The sequence below is a fragment of the Chinchilla lanigera genome, unplaced genomic scaffold, assembly GCF_000276665.1.
Source record: "Chinchilla lanigera isolate Chin_1 unplaced genomic scaffold, ChiLan1.0 scaffold00011, whole genome shotgun sequence".
Lineage (NCBI taxonomy): Eukaryota > Metazoa > Chordata > Mammalia > Rodentia > Chinchillidae > Chinchilla > Chinchilla lanigera.
In genome coordinates this window covers 13,342,032-13,359,361 of record NW_004955412.1, presented here as the reverse complement: position 1 = coordinate 13,359,361, position 17,330 = coordinate 13,342,032, and the positions used below count along the sequence as shown (strand labels likewise).

At 37.4% G+C, this 17,330-nt stretch overlaps 1 protein-coding gene across 1 annotated transcript in view; it reads right to left on the bottom strand.

Moving 5' to 3' along the window:
- Window positions 1-17,330, bottom strand: part of Sik2 (salt-inducible kinase 2) — a gene marked incomplete at its 5' end in the record, with an annotated part of 116,045 nt that extends 98,715 nt beyond the window's left edge. Inside the window, 3 exon segments of the mRNA XM_005378076.2 lie at window positions 2,910-2,973; window positions 5,323-5,439; window positions 17,147-17,330. Of these exon segments, the coding sequence (XP_005378133.1) occupies window positions 2,910-2,973; window positions 5,323-5,439; window positions 17,147-17,281 (316 nt within the window).

The window sequence follows — 17,330 nt, the reverse complement described above, 5'->3', positions numbered from 1 at the left end:
TTTGTAGATAACAATATGTAAAACGATAACCATTGATAATTTCCTACCATTTTGTCTGTAATTTGCTAAGTCCCCCCTATTATTATGTTACCCTTCTTTTACTCTTTAAAATAAAATTAAAAAAAAAATATTGAAACCAACTTCTCCAATCCCATCCCTCCATCTTCACATGTGAAGAAGCAGGAAAATACAAGCAAAACTAAGGAGAAATATCAACCAATCAAAATTGATACAGAACTGACAAAGAGGTTGCAATTAGCACACACAGACATTAAAAGCTATTCTAACTGTATTCTAGGTGTTCAAAAAGGTAAGTAAAGTCACGGAAGGTGTAAAAAAGTCCTAGTCAAGTTCCTTCTAAAACATGCACAATATCTGAGATGAAAAATACACTGGATAAAGTCATGCCAGAGTAGACACTCCAGAAGAAAAGATTAGTGAACTTGAAGATGAAACAGCAACTACCTAAAGTAAAATATGGAGAGAAAAAGGATTTCTTTTTAAATGGAAAAGAATATCCAGTGAGCTTTGGGAAAACTTCACATGGTCTAATAGCCAGCTGATTACAATCTCAGAGAACAAAGGGGCAGAAAAATTAAGAAAATAGTGGCTGAAAACTTCTAAATTTTATCAAAACCATACACACACAGGTCCAAGAAATTCTATGAACACCACACAAAAGAATCATGAAAAATACCAGAAGAGGCACATTATAACCAAATTGGTAAAACCAACGATAACTAGAAAGCTTTTAACGCGGAGAAAAAGGTATAATATGTACACAGGAATAAAGAAAAAGCCAATCCCAGATTTCTTCTCAGAAACACTGCAAATGAGAAGATAGTGGTGACCACTAACTGTGATATGCTAACTTGTGTGGATTAAGAATGCCTCGCACACTAGGAAAGCACACTTTCGGGTGTCTGGGTGGCTCGTGGAGGCAGGACCAAGGGCCCTGGCCTTTTGCCCGCTGGTACTGGGCACCTGCTCTGCTTCTCAGTTGCCATGAACTTAGCACCTTTGCTCCGTTACGCTCTTCTCCCGGGGTATTTCTGCCTTTGAGCTAACGGGTCATGGACTGGATCCCCTAACACAGAGACCAATTAAACTTCTTTAAATCGTGGGTATCAGGATTGTGCTCCAGCAACAGAGACACAGTCCAGCAGGGAAACGTCTTTAAAGTACAAATCACAGCAAAAGACTCAAAGCACCTCATCTAGAATTCTACACCCAGTGCAAATATGGTGGCACAGCTCCGTGAGAGCACTTGCTTAACGTGTACAAGGACCTGGTTTTGATCCCCAGCACTGGAGAAAAGAGAAAGGGAGAGGAGAGGGGAGGAGAGGGGAGAAGATGGGAGGGGGAAGGACAGGAGAGAGAGAAAGAAAGAGGAAAAGAAAAGGAAAGAAAAAGTAAAATAAAGACTATTTTAGACATACAAAAACTGAAAGATTCCATCACTTGTACTACAAAAAATATTAAAGAAAATCGTTCAGGCAAAATGAAAATGACCCTACATGAAAATATGCATCTAAACAAAAGGATAAAGATGAAACCAGGCGTGCATGTAAAGGAATGTGGCAGTGGCAACTATACTGGTAAATATATTTTTAAAAAATACTGAAATGTCTGTAAAAGGTAATTGCTACAAGTAATACTGCATTGTATTTTATAAAATACATATGGCAAAATGTGACAAGAACATACAAGCCAGGCAGAACAAAACAGAAGTACATTATTTTAAAGTTTTTACACTAACAAATGGGAACTGGTAAATTGTATCTGAAGGGAGCCTGTGCAAGGTGAAGCCTTGGATATGAATGCTCACAGCTACTTAATAACCTGAAACTGACATCAACCCAGACAGCTACCGGGAGACGGATGGACACACAAATTAGAATGTATTCACGTAACACCCACTGACAGTAAAAAGAAATTATTGCCTATGTTGACATACATAACAAAATGGATGAATCTCAATTTTGTTCTGAAGGAAAGACAAAAAAGAAGAATATATACTATATGATTACATTAACATAAAATTCCAGAAGCTACAAAATAATCTACAGTGCTGGACACAGGTCAGTGGTTGCCGGAGTGTACAGAGAGTCGGAACTGGTGGGCATCTTGACTGTGGTGAGGCTTTCATGGTCATCGTGTGTTAAAACTTATCAAATTGCACATATTAAATAGGTGAAATTTATTCTATGTGAATTCCTCTTCAATAAAGCTGTTTAAAAAACAATTTTGGTTTTAAATTTAGGTTAAGTACTAAAAATATTTAGGTACCTACTGTATTGTAGCTCCACAGAATAAAAATAAATAGACATTTTAATCAAAAGCCAGAACTAACAAAATATAATTTATTATGGACAAAAATGGACCACAGTGAGCAATTTATCAAATATTTTCTTATTAGAGATAAACAATCAAATCCTGGAGAGGTTTACTGACTTGGCCTGAGGTCTTACAGCTATAGCAAATATCTTACTAAACTGTAAGATTCACAATGACTGGTGTAGTGTTTTTAGGTTATCACTGACAGCCCAATACCTAAGCCATAGCAGGACTCAATAATATTCACTGTCTGATATTTTTCCTGGAAAGAAAGTTTAAAAAAAAAATAAAAGGAAGGAAAATCTCTCTCACAATGTGCTATAAACCTTCTTCATCTTTGATTATTTAGTCTCTTGAACACAGATGAGAGAATTAAGCAGTACCTTTAACATAAATGCAGTAATATAAATTACATTCCATGTTTTTAGTGTACTGGATAGTTTATCAAAGTCTACTACTTAAAATTTCCAACTCACATTACCAACTCTCAAGCAGAAAAATTAGTAGGAAATTCCCCATTCACACCAATAAACGACTTTTCAAATTAAGAAAAATTGAAAGAAAAAGCTTACCAAAAATTTCCCCATTTTTGGCATATTCTGTCACAAGGTACAACATGCTCTTGGTCTCCATTACCTATTGATGAATAATTCCACATTAGTCTGACAAAAAGGACCGTAAGTTACAACATTCTATGGGTTTACCTAAATTAAAACTATTAACAAAAGAATCAGAGTAAAGAACAATTCAAAAACTGGCACAGTTTATAAGCCTGACAATATCTTTCTGTTAATATTTTTATGAGAAATCTAGATCCTTGCTCTTCTAATTGTGGTTCATCAGCCAGAAGTAGCAGACACTTGTTAGAAATGCAGATGCTCAGGCGTCATCTCAGACTTCCTGAATTAGAATTTACATCTTAACAAAACTGCCAAGTAAGTTTCATGCACATTGAAGTTTGAGGAATAGTAATACAGATAACAAAAGTTTTGAAGATCAACTTTTCAATACTTCATCACTGAATTTTTAAAGCCCTGTATTATCATGGTACCTCTGATGAGGAAGAGAATAATAAAATAGAAGAGTTTAGTTTATCTGGCCTGTAGCCTACCTAATCTGATACAATGTGATTTCTTTCTACAAAAATACTGACACAAAGTACTAGAATTTTAAAACACTGCTTGAAAGCTGCATCTTCATTCTCTACTGCCGAATACTTCTCATTGAAATTAGTTTTCTAGGTTCAGAAAGGAAATATGGGATTGCCACCACTTTGACTTTTCAAACTCTACTGAATAAATCCCTATTTAGAAAGGCAATTCATTTTTAAATTCAAGATGAAAGATTTCTAGATTGCTTCCCTGTAACACTCTTTTAACCGTGATCTACTGAAGGACAAAAACTAACTTTGCTCTAAATTGTAAGTTTAGTGCTATTCCACACCAGGTGAAACAAACTGAGATACCTATAGTTTGCACCTAAACAAATTAAATAGTAATTCAACTTTAACTGATTATTTAGTGTAAACAAAGACAGAATTATCAAGTGAATCATGGCAGTTTTATCCTCAGTTCAGCTTATAATTTATCAGAGAATTCTAAGAATGTGATTAGTTTCTAAAAGTATCTTCTTCAGGAAATAAAAAAAAGCTTAAATAAATAAATTTGACTTCTTGCGATCTCTTTAGTTTTAAAATTTAGGAAAGGTTTTGGATGGCACACATAATTGCTCATTATTATAAGGCATAGCATATACCAATGGTCTCCAACCTTTTTTATTGCAAATTTGCATCAATAAACACTGTTAGTTAAAAAATATATGTGTACACATATATGTACAGACACATATACAAATATTTACGTACATATATCTATCTATACATATATATATATACACACAGACACAAATTTATACATGCCACAGTATGAGTACATTCTGCACATTATGAAATGCACACAAGAGGACAAAATAAACACAGCTCAAAGCTGTAATATTTTCTTCCTACACCCCAAGGATATTTGTCCTAACCCATCTGAGTAAAAGTTGTGTGACAGTAAACCAGGTCTCTCAGAACAAAAGGCCCTAATTTGTAAGCCACTTCCTATGGTATAATTACTCCCCTTATTGCTGATTTTGAGATTACTAACATGATGTTTATCACCTCACAAAACTTCTGGAAATTTAATAACCAGTCTCACAAGCCAGAACAGACTGACTCCAACATACCGTGCATATCATACTTCGGGGATCAAAGTCACAGGTCAGCACACTGCAACTTTTCAGTTTAGAAACAATTTCACAATTTAAAAAATTCTACATATGAATGAATAGAAACTTTAAAAACGGTTTATATTATTATTAAGCATGAAATACTCTTTAAAAATCCCAGAAAATGGAGCCGGTCATGGTGGTGCACACCTGTAATCCCAGCACTGGAGGCTGAGGAGGTTCAAGAGTGCAAGGCCGGCCTGGGCTATGTAGCAAGCCCCTGTCTTAGGAAAACAAAAACAGAGACCCGTGAAGAATGTTCCTCTAAAAAAATGGCTATATTTAAAAGGAACACAATTTATTTTATAAAAATTACTTTAATTAAGCCAATTTAAAAAAAAAGATTTATTTATTTTATTTGATAAAATAAGCCTCTTCAAAAAGATGTTTGGCTTCCTATATTACAAAGTATAACACTCTAAGTGATAGAATTATTTCATGAAAGATAAACAGTACGTTTTTTAAATAAGCAAAACTACCATACCCTCATTTATCCAGGGAATTGTGGATGCGTAACACATAACTAGCAATTTGAGACAACTTGCAAATTAAGCTACCCATTAGCTTTCGATTTCCAAATTTTTTACTTCAAGATAATACAGAAAAATGGATATACTTAACTTACATTTATCCTTTCACAGATTAGAAAAACAAAACAGACAAAAACATGATGTGAAATAAAAAACTGAACACGGACAGCATAAGGACAAGCTGTACCTGGTAAAGTTTGATTATGTGCGGGTGGTCTAACAGCTTCATTATTTGAACCTCTCGGTAGATTTTCTCAAGGTTCACTGCATCCAGCTGAGATTTATCTATTATTTTTATCGCCACCTGCATCCCAGAACACAAGGGATACAATTAGTATATAACAGTTAACATTTTCCAGTTAAACAGCCCTTCAATAAATGAGTGGCAGTAGGCCCGTATGACAACAGCTACTTTTAATTCAATGATCATCCATTCATTTCTTCAACTGGTATCTCGTTAAACTCCTACTACGTGGCTTTCGTTTGGCAGTATCCGTACTGCGCCACAAAGAGTAGCTCTGCAAAGTTACGTGTTTTAATACAGCACAGTTCACCTTCCTTCCAACAATGATGTCTCTGGGCTCCATCTATACACTGAAAACATAAATTCTTCTCAGTTTATCTGTCAAGTACAAGTAGTGACCTGCTAAGTAGAGAGAAGTTCAGAAGACAATTTCTGTTGTTCTGAAGCATTATTTTTCTAGAAAAGTGACAGTGTACAGATAATACTGATATAACTTTCTGTTAAAGAAGCAAAATATAGAGTATTAAAACTGATTTAAAAACCCCCAAAACTTACACACTTAAAAAAAGTCAATTGGATTAAATTTCATTTTAAAAAATCTAAACACAAAACCTCAAAAAAAAAAACAAACCACAAAACCTCATGCAATTATACTATACTTTAACTTTTTAAAAGGAATGTGGGCCAGGTGTGGTGGCACATACCTATAATCCCAGCATTTGGAAGGCTGAGGCAAGGAGGATCGCCGTGAGTTCAAGGCCAGACTCAACTACATGGTGAGTTCAAGGCCAGCCTGAACTACACAGCAAGACTCTGTCTCAAAAAAAAAAAAAAAGGAATGTGATTTCACGAAAAGTGGCCTCATTCTGTCATAACTAAACAGAAACCCCCAAAATTCCAAGGGTAATAATTTGAAGAAATTACATTTGAAGGTGAATGACCGGGTACTCAACAACCACATGCTTTTTCATGGAGCTAAAAGGAACTATTCAAAAAAGTAGGTATTTGGGTAGAAATAAGGCAATCGGATTTAAATAAAATAATCAGATAGTTGGGAAGCTCCTAAATAGTTCTGAGTTCTAAAATGGACTTTACTTTCTATCAAAATTCTAAACAGAATTTAGCCCTATGCTGTTTCAGGATAACTTTTTTTGTGTGTGGTACTTGGGATTGAACTCAGTACCTCTGCCTGAAATAGGGTCTTGCTAAGTCACTAAATTGCCCAGGCTGGGCTTGAACTTTGACCCTACTGCCTCAGCCTCCCAGAGTATTGGGATTACAGGTATGCTCCACCACAGCAAACTCAGGGTAACTTTTAGTATCAGCATTGTATGTGCCTTAGCAGTTAAACACTCCCAAAAGGCATACCAGAAAAATAGGATTCAGCTTGTCATTTCACTCAATTCCCTTAGTCTCCCGTTTAGACAATTAGTTTTCTTTCCTTTGGCTTGTCTGTCCTGCGCTGTTACCTTCTAAAGTCTATAGTAAGGTTTAGTTCTTCTTCTTCTCTATTTCTAACATGCTATGCACAGCTTGCTCTTATTTGAATTAACTGTAACCACAGAACCACCCAAGCTTCCCAGGGGAAATCAGATTACTAAACATGATGTGTAAAAAATTTATCGCCTCAGAAGAAACAGGGTAGTCCCTTTTTAGGCAGTATGTGAACTCTGTGAAAGCTGTTTTGTTTGTCGCATTGTGTTCACTCTCATAATCATACGGTCTAGCAAGTTAATAGCCTTAAACTTCTATCGCCAAGTAGACTAACACTGCACTTGCTGTTAGAGGCATTGCCACCTCAAGCTAAAGACGTTTACAGACACTTCTTCCCCCAAGGGAACGGCAGGACCCAGTACTACCAGTTACTCCGGGTGACTTTGGGTAAAAGCTACCAGGTAAATGGGTACGTGCATACTTGAATTTTCTCAACATTCCTTAGGAACGTAACACGGAGTTTCACAGACATACATATTTTGAAGAAAAGGTCTTACCCTACAATCTCTGAGTGAGACTAGCATGCCCCCTCATCAGTGTAAAATTAGGAGATAGGTCAAACAATCTAAAAAATAAAGCCGGAGAGAAAGGGAGTAACGTTTATTTAAAAACTCAGTATGATTACTGTCCTTAGAAAATTTTGTACTATGTATCTTGAGTAACATATTTAATATTAAAGAAAAATGTCTGGATACTAAATACATATTAAAGCAAGGCATTAGCAGAGATATCTCCTGTATTTGGAGGTCCTTGGCTTCAATAATGAAGACTAAATGTTAAAAATGGAAAAATGATCCAATTAAGCTTTAATATTTAACTTTACTTAAAAAATTCTCATATGACAATAACTTCATCTTGAGTTACCAACTGTATATGTCCACACATCTATATAATTGTTAGTCACTATTCTTTGTAAGGCTTCTATTAGAGAATTATGCTTCTCTAAAGAAAAGTGGTGCACATGCTAGCATGCTCCTTGTAATAGATGTAGCTTCACTGCTCCAACAAGTAGATGCAGAATGTATAATGATTCAATATGATTCAAGCACAAGTTTATTTCTTATTCATGTAGCAGAATTGGATGGATGGAGTTAGCAGACATATGAGGTTCAGAGAGGCTTTCTATATTTGTGTAGCTTTCAAAGTTACTTTGAAGGCTGTCTATATTCTAGCCAGGAAAAAAAGAAGTCTGGAGGGGTTCTCATGGGAGATGTTTCTGGGCCAGGCCGGGAAGCTGTGACATTATTTCTGCCCAGGCCATCAGTCAGAACGCAGTCACATGACCATACCTATATGAAAAGGATGCACAGCAGGGTCCAGTTGTATGCCCCGCAAGAAGAGACAGTGGGATGTTTTGGTGGTCAGCTAGAAGTCTCTGCCATACTCAATGGAGCGCTTTACCACGAATTTCAAGAACTATAATAAGCCAGGTATGGTGGTACATGCCTGTAATATCAGCACTCAGAAGGCTGAGGTAGGAGGACTGCCTTGAGTTCAGGGCCAGCCTGGGCAATACAGTTCAACGCCAGGCTGCACTACAAAGTGAGACCCTGTCTCAAAAAACAAAACTATACTAATGATGATAACTTTCATGGTGTTTTTTAATTTTACAAGACACTTTAACATATTTCATTTCATTTATTTCTCAATTCTGTGAAGTATACGGAAGAAATACTATACCTATTGTTGATCAAAATGAGTATTACAAGTTGCCGTAAGTTAGCATGTACAAGGCCGTGGGTTTAATCCCTACCCCAACATGCCCCCAGCCTTCACAGAATCTACAAAGGTCCACAGGGGAAAAAATTCAGATCTTTTAAGTCCAAGTTGAAGCTCTCTATTATTTCAAAGAGCCTACTAGTCACATTTACTGACCAACTACCATATGCCAGGAATTATGTTTGGGAAAGAAAAAAAAAAAAACAAACCAACCAAGTAAGATCTGACTGCTACTGTCAGGGAACTTAATAGATTTCTGTGAATAAAATGAGTAACTTTTATTTTTTTAAAAAAATCTGTATTTTGGGATTTCCCCAATGGTGTACTGAAAGTCCCCAACTTACAAAATGATTGTGTGCCAACAGTTTTTTATTTATTTATCTTTGATTTTTTTGAGACAGGGTCTTGTTATGTAGCCCAGGCTAGCCTTGAATTCATGGTGATCCTCCTGCCTCAGCCTCCTGAGTGCTGGTATCACAGGTGTGCACCACCATGCTCAGCTTCCAATAGTTTGTTTTTAAAGACAGCATGAACTAAAATCTCTGGGAATTTATTTTTTGCAACTCTTTTCCTATTCAGTTATGAACATAGTACCAAAACCAAAACTGTAGTCACAAGAAGAGATTTCACAAACTGAGGATCTCTTTGTTATTTATCTAAATTAGTCAAATCTCTAATTCTCAACAATACATATATTATCTTAAAAAGAATAAGCCAATGAATTTCTACGGCAATAGAAAAATCATCAGTAAACAGAAGGAAGGTTCCCTCTCTAGTTTGGGAGGGGATACAAGATAAACTTGAATGTTTACTATCACATATAATGCAGTAGGGCTAAATACTCAACCTCAGAAATACTCAGGAAAATGTGAATGAGAAATTAGATTAATTGTACTGTGAACTACAGTTTAATGAGATGGTTGTTTTTATAGATTGCTGGTAACAATAAAAAACCAGGTTTTAATTTTTACGGAAAGCAACTTGGCAGTCTTTCTTAAGTACCTTAAAAAACATCTCTCCTATCAAGCAAGCCTTGAGGGGTCTACTTCTGAGAAATTACTTTAAAGAAATAGTCAGAAATGATGGCAAAGATCTTGGTGTAACATTACAGTACAAAAATAGAAATTGGGAAATAATTTCATGAATTATGCTTAAGTTTATAACTATAAAAATGAGTCTTTAGTAATACAATAAAGACTTAAACTGAAAAATTAAATAGTGTAGCAAACCGGTCTGCCCTGTTGGTCCCAGGTTCCTTTCCCAGGTCCCGCCTGCGGGGAATCAGCCCACCAGTCTTTTGTCACCCTGAGCTGGAGTCAAAAGAGGATGAAAGACAGACACTGAGTTAGTTTAGCATGCAGGCGGCCAGGGGGCTCTTGCTTTAGTGGACAGAGGACTCCAAAGTATCTGGTGTATCCTGCTTTTTAGTCACTCAAACACAGGTACAAGCAATTAAAGTAACACAGAATTCATTTGCCTTCCGTTATCCATTAGTACCTCTCCAGGTAAACAACCTGATCTCCGCTCTATTAACTTTTTCTTTGTGCTCACAGAGGAGGCTAATTAGGCCTCAATTCTCCTTAACTGGTATCCCACAAAGTAGAAAATCAGGGTATCAATGAAGTCTCAATATGAATGGAAAAGGACCAGGAAAAACTAGATATAAATTTGACAAAGTTATCAGTGGGTAAAAAGATGATGGATCTATTTTCCAGCTTTACACTTTTCTATATGATTTGTCTTTAATAAGTATGCATTACTTTTCTAGTTAAAAAAATGAAAACGTGTTTAACTTTTCTGGTCATGAAATATTAGTCATTTTTGTTTTCTTATTTGCTAAGTTCACTACAACATACCTCTATTATTTTATGACTTATATACTAAGAAGACCATACATATAGAAAGCTTAAGGAGGGTTAAAAAATACATGAGAATCACAAGTATATAAAATACAAATTTGGCTGGGCTGGTGGCACATGCCTGTAACACACCTCAGTACTCCGGAGGCTGAGGCAGGAGGATTGTTGAGAGTTTAAGACCAGCCTGAATTACACAGCGAGACCCTGTCTCAAAAAACAAAACAAAACAAAATGCAAAGACAAGAAATTAAATGGAAGAGCAGAAATAAAAACTGTTACACTGATGAATTAAAGATTGTTCCTCCTTTTCAAACTATAATTTAATGGTAATGTTAGTTGTCTTTATAATGTTACAAAAAAAATACTTCACTTACTGAACTGAGAATTTATAAGACTACAAATGACTGAAAATAATTTCCTACCTTAAAAAATGATTTAAACAAATACAAAAAAGACAATACAATTTAAAAATTATCCAAATGATGGGTATAATTGTGCATTCCTGTAATTCCAGAACTCAAGAGGCTGAGGCAGGAGAATGGTGAATTTGAGGCCAGCATGGGGTACACAGCAAGTTTAAGGCTAGCCTGAGCTACATAGTGAGACTGTGCTGTAAAACACAAAACAAAACAGAACAAAACTAGTCTAGGGATTGACAAACAATTCTAAGAGAAATGCACACTATCATCACATAATATTGCAACCAAAGTAATCAAAGAAATGCAAATTAAAATAACAAAAAAAATATAATTTTTATCAATTAAAAACCAAAACCAAATACTCTAACAAAGGATATTACTTCCCTCTACCAAACTGGTAGAGATTTAAGAAGTAGCATTCTTGGGAAATGCGTGTTCTTCCTGGTAGAAAACTAATGGGACTCCTTTTCTGGAATGTAATTTGGCATCTCACGCTGTCAGATATGTAACCCTTTACCCAAGAATTCCATCCCCAGGGAATTGCCCTAAGGCAATAAGCAGGTAGTGCACAAAGATGTAAAGAAATGCTCTCTGTGTAAAACACACATTGTATGTATAGATGACATCAATTTTATTACATATATGTAAAATATGTGTGAATAAGAGGACATGAACCAAGTGTCTTGAATTGTGAAAGCAGCATGAGGGCTGTTTAATCTCTTCTGCAGGCTTTTCGATAAATGCCTAGTGGGAATCCACAACGTCTGTAATTGGAGGAAAGACCATAGAAATGTTATGTTCACTACAAAGACCTTTAACATTTTTAGCATTATTTCCCTGTTTAATACATCCAAGCTGTACCTCTTAATCTATTTAAAATATTTTTGTTTGTTTGTTTTTGAAACAGGGTCTCGTATAGTTCAGGCTGGCCTTGAACTCACTACGCAGCTCCAACTGGCCTTGAGCTCTTGGTGATCCTTCTGCCTCTGCCTCTGGAGTGCCAGGATCACAGGCATGCACCACCATGCCTGGCTTGTTTAAAATATTTTTAAATTTTTTTTTTAATTGAAGAGTCTGTGAAATTTCCAAGTTTGTCTTTCAATTTTCTCATAATCTCAAACTGAACACACAGGCTATTTCTCTTCAAAATATGGGAAAGTATTCGCCACTAATATTCTGTATAAAGAAACTTTAACATGAACAATTCATTTCAAAAAGATAGAGGTAGGAAAGGTAGTAGATAGACTGAAAGGAAGGAAAAACACCGTAAAGAATTCTGAACCTCTTCTGACTCCAAGGAAACGAATCTACAATCAGCAGTGGGCCATAAATCAGATGTCATGTGAATCCAAGAAGACAGGCCAGTTTCAGTTATTTCCAAATAAATGCTTTCTTAATTGCCCCATACTGAGCTAGATCTTCCCAGAGGATTTAAAATCAGAACACATTAAACTCTGTTAAAGTTAAATGTTTCTTCAGAATATAAAAATTTACACAACTCTTATTTTGTGCATTTGTTCTCCCAAAACAAGACCAAAATTTAGCAGAATAATTTGTCAATCACTGTATGCCTGGAGTGCCAAGAAACTAAGAGAACAATTATAATAAAGCACGTATATATTGTGACATATAATTTCTATTTTAATACCTAATTAAAGATCACACATAGTTCCAGATACAAATACTATGATTAAGTTATTTGGTAGCAAGTCCTTCTGTGCACATAGTAGAACTGCTTCTTGAAATCTGGACTATTTTCCAGTACAACACTGGTGCCAAGATTATTGAGAGAGGTCTTACACATTTTAAAGTACAACGTAAGATTCAATGCATTAAAAATAAGTTTTCTTCAGGAAACATTATAATCACGGTGTTATACACCCTTCTCTGTGCTTTTACCCTTGCTATAAAAATGCAGTTTTGAACTTTAACCATTTTGGAAAGGTTTTAAAAATCCTACACTTTACGGTAGTAGTTTAAAAATTATGCCTAAACATAAAAGTCCCAAAATGCACAGAGAAAGCTTTTCAGTAAACAAAAGCAGTTTTCAGAATGTTCTTCATATCAGTTCTGCATTCCACGTTCTCTTCAGGATAAGCAAGCAGCCTAACATCTACCTGCCATCTTAATTAAGAAATTTTCAGAACCTCTGTGAAATACCTGTAAGATCCCATGCACTACAAGTCTATGTGCTCTTTAAACTATATGAAAGGCATGCTGTTGAGGAAAACTGGATTGTCTGTCATAGGAAAGATCTGAAAATAACTAATGATGGTTATTTCTGAGTAATGGTATTATGGATAATTTTTTTTATTAACCTATACTTCTAAATTTTTCAATAATCAACATGATGGATTTGGTAATTACAACACACAACTCTTTAATGTATAAATAATAACTTCACACTCATAATTTTCTTTCTAGGAATTTACCAACAATTTCTCTCCTTTAAAAAAATTAAAATACATAGTTATATATACAGAAATGCTCCCTGCCAATTACTTACTGTAAGTGACAACTGAAAACTATGTAATAATTCAGTAATAAGGGAATCATTAAGATGGGCCCCATTCACCCCATCTACAAGGTGAAACATTACAACTACTTAAAATGTTATTTAAAGTCACACAGAAAAGCAAAATGCTGAGGTATTAAGGTTAAGTGGGAAAAAAGTCTGTAACTTACATACTGTACCATGTGCTGTTTATGGAAAAATGATTTTTAAAAGACTAGAGAGACATGTGATATAATGTTAAGAGTAATTTAATCCCTCTAGCCATGATAGCACATGTGAATAATCCTAGCACTCTGGAAGGATGAGGCAGGAGGATTACAAATTTAAGCACATACTGGGCAATTCAACAAGACCTTGTCTCAAAAAATTAAAAAATAAAAATAAAAAAAGTTGAGGATGTAGCTCAGTCTGAAGACCCTGGGTTCAAGTCCCAGTATTGGGGTTGGGGGGCCATTCTCACTGATGGAAAAATTATATACACACTTTCTTAGTGTACTATACTATTCCATAGTAAAATATTTTTAAGTAGAAAAAAATATAAGAGGATGAGTGGCTTTTCCGGAATTTTACTTGAGACAAAAAAACTGTACAGCTAGAAGGAAAAAGTTATTTCCTATTACACTATTAATAAAATAAAACACCATTCAAGGACACTCACAGAATCCAAACTAGCAACCACTATTGCCTAAAATAATTTAATAGCCTAAATGCTATTATCCTCTCCCATTATGCTAATTTTATAAAATTAGCTTCTCTAATTCATAAACCACAAACCAGCACTACAAAGCTTTTATGAAGTATTATACTAGGAGTCTGGATTCTAACACCACCTGCCTTTCCTTTTGTGTGTAAAATTTACAACAGAGATCTAACATATGAATACTGATTCAGATGAAGCAATTACATTTCTTAATGTTGAGCTTTTTGATAGGTAAGATAAAAATGAAGATTTTTTTTTTTTTTTTTTTTTTGGTAAAAGGGAAGCAGACTCAGAACTCCCAAGCTCTGCAGAAAATACATTATTTTGGAGTGATACCAAACAAGTGACAAAGAGCCAATTAAAAGTAAAAGGATTTAATTGTTCACTTAAACCAAGTGCCCTAAAATTTGCCTCAGGATCAAATTTGGGAAAAAATACCTCTAAGTTTTTTTGTTTTTTTTTTTTTTGTTTTTTTCCTGGTACCAGGAATACCTCTAAGTTTTAAAGCACATAAACTTTCATTAATGTTAAAGCATAGCACATGAAGAAACTTCAGTAAGCAATAAATATTGTAACTATATTAATTTTTCTCATTGTAATTACTGCAGTATGAGAACCTAAAATAATGTAAGATAACCAAGCTTTCATTGGACTTCTTATTTAGTTTTTAAGGTAGTTGTATCTGTCAAGCTCACAAATATTTATCCAGTGAATAAAATAGAAGTCGTTGCTTTAAAAAAATTAGCAACAAATGGTAGACTGTAAGAAACAATTTTATCTATACTTACTAAACAATGCTTAATGCAAATTACCTATGAAAGGTCACAGAGCAACTTTACAAAGTCTAAGGAGATCTAGAAAAACTGTTCTGTTCAGCAGTTACCAGGTCATTTCCCTCACGCCTCCCTAATGTCCCCAATCAAACCGAATCACCATAAACGATCAGGCTCACCCATCTTATATTTACACTATTTCTTTTTTAAATGTTAATTAATGATTATTTGGAAAAGCTAATGGGAGCTAGGATCTGTGGACTAAAAATGTAGCTTTTAACATAAATCACTTTACACATGTATACTACTCACATAATTTAGGATTTGATTGCTCTTTCAGGATCTGACTTGTGCCTCCAATTAAAGAACATTTGATCTCAGTTTATTTGATAGCCGAAGGATGGTATTACTCCACAGTGCCCCCTAGCTCCCTAAGAGGTATCAGTTTGAAAAGGGACACCATTTGAATTGTCAACGTCCTCAAGAGACAGTGTCAGTTACCATCAGTTTCACTTACTCAGCTCTTACTCGGACACTATATTACGTAAATTTGACCTGAAATACAACAGCTACTAATTAAATCTTGCTAGTAATACCGATAAGAAATGTAAGTAGTAACAATGGAAAACTACAAATCAATCAAATTCATTGGTATTCAACGACTGGCATTCGAATAGCAGAGCTCAAAAGTTCTGCACAGTCTCTCTAATTTGTTTGCTTCTTAGACAGCCTTAAACAAAGAGTCATAAAAACACACATGTGAAGCGCTTTCTTTTTATATATCTCAAGGAGAAATGGCACGGCATTTGGCTATGACTCTTTAAAAGAACGGAACCACTCTCTTCGTTTAAAAAAATGCTGGGATCAAATTAAGTCAAGATTCAGTTATGTCACTAGTCGTATTACCTTGCAAACTTATTTAAATTGCTAACACTGGTAAATCTGTGAGAGGAAAGTTTGTGACCTTGTCGTGACATCTCAAGTAAGTCGGACTGGGGCTGCTTCAAGACCAGCTGGGGGGAGGAAAAAGCATGAAATAACGACAGGACGTTCCCCTCCTTTTGGAAATGGACCTTAAGCACAGCTTCTGAGTACAAACGTGAACTGCTACGAACATCAAACGCCCTTCCCCTTACATAAATCATTCTGCGAAAAAAGAAAAAGTCCTACTTTATTCTCCGCTGAAAGTCTAGTACATTCGCACTAAACGGGAAAACGGAACAAAGTCAAAACTGGGGGGAAAGGCTAGAAAAGGGTGCAGTTACAGCGGCAATTACAACCAGGTAGAGAAAAGTACGCCCAAACCACTATTTTTATTCTAAAGAATGGTTTTGTTTCGGTTATTTTTTTCAAGGTATTTAATTTGCACTTCCTGAAAAGAGACCCCGAGGAGGACAGCAGCGCGAGGAGACGGAGGGGAGGTGGGCGGGTTAGGTAAGAACAGGCTCCAGAGAAAATATGTGCGGTGCAGGAGAACGTGCGGCGGGTGGGGGAGGCCGGGTGCACCGTCAAGAAGCACTTGAGGGCTGCAGGAGTACAGGCAACTGACGTGGCTTAAGGAATGCGTACTCAGAGCCAGAAAGCACACCTGGTAAAGGAACAACCCCACAGACAGGAGAGCCCGAGGCACTATCTGTGCAAACGCAGAGATGACCGTTCTAACCAGTTCTATTGTCTGGAGTATGAGATGGAATGTCTCAGGCAGGAGATCAAGCTAGCCACGCACCCCACGAAAGCCTCCGGGGGGCAAAGGCAGGGAGAAAGGTGGACAGCGGCATTCCCGGCCACCGGGGCCCCCCCTGCACGCCGGGCGGAGGACGCCAGGGTCAGGCGGCCGCGCGATCCGGGTCCGCGCCGCCCGAGCTCAGGCGGTCTCTCCTCGCGCAGCCCGAGAGCTCCGAGACTTCCCCTCCCTCCCCACCCCCAGCCGAAAGCGGGGAAGACGCGGAACTTGGGCTCCGGAGCGGAGGCCACAGACCCGGTCACAGCCCGAGTGGGGGGCTCCGGGCGAAATTCCGTGCGGCCTGGCGGCTGGCACAGGGGAAGCCGAAGTCGCCCCGGCCGGGGTTCCGGCGGGTCGGCACCGGCGGCGGGCGCCCCGGCCCCGACCCCTGCGCGCCTCACCGACCCCCGCGAGCTCCGCTCCTCCGCGTCCCGGGCCCGCTCGCCTGGCGAGTGGCGCGGCCTCTGGGGGGTCCCGGCTCGCACCACTGCAGCCGCCCCGGTGCGCACTCGGCTCCTCTCCCGATCCCTCGCCTCGGACGCTCCCGCCGAGCCCCGGGCCGCACCTCCGTTTTGGTGATCCGGTGCCGCCCCAGCTTCACCACCGCGAAGTTGCCCTTGCCCAGCGTGCCCTCGATGTCGTAGAACCCCACCCGGACCGGCCCGCGCTGCAAGTGCCTCGGGCCATCCGCCATGACCATGCTGGGCCCCGCTGCTAGACAAGGCGACTGGAGCGCGAGCGGGCCGGCG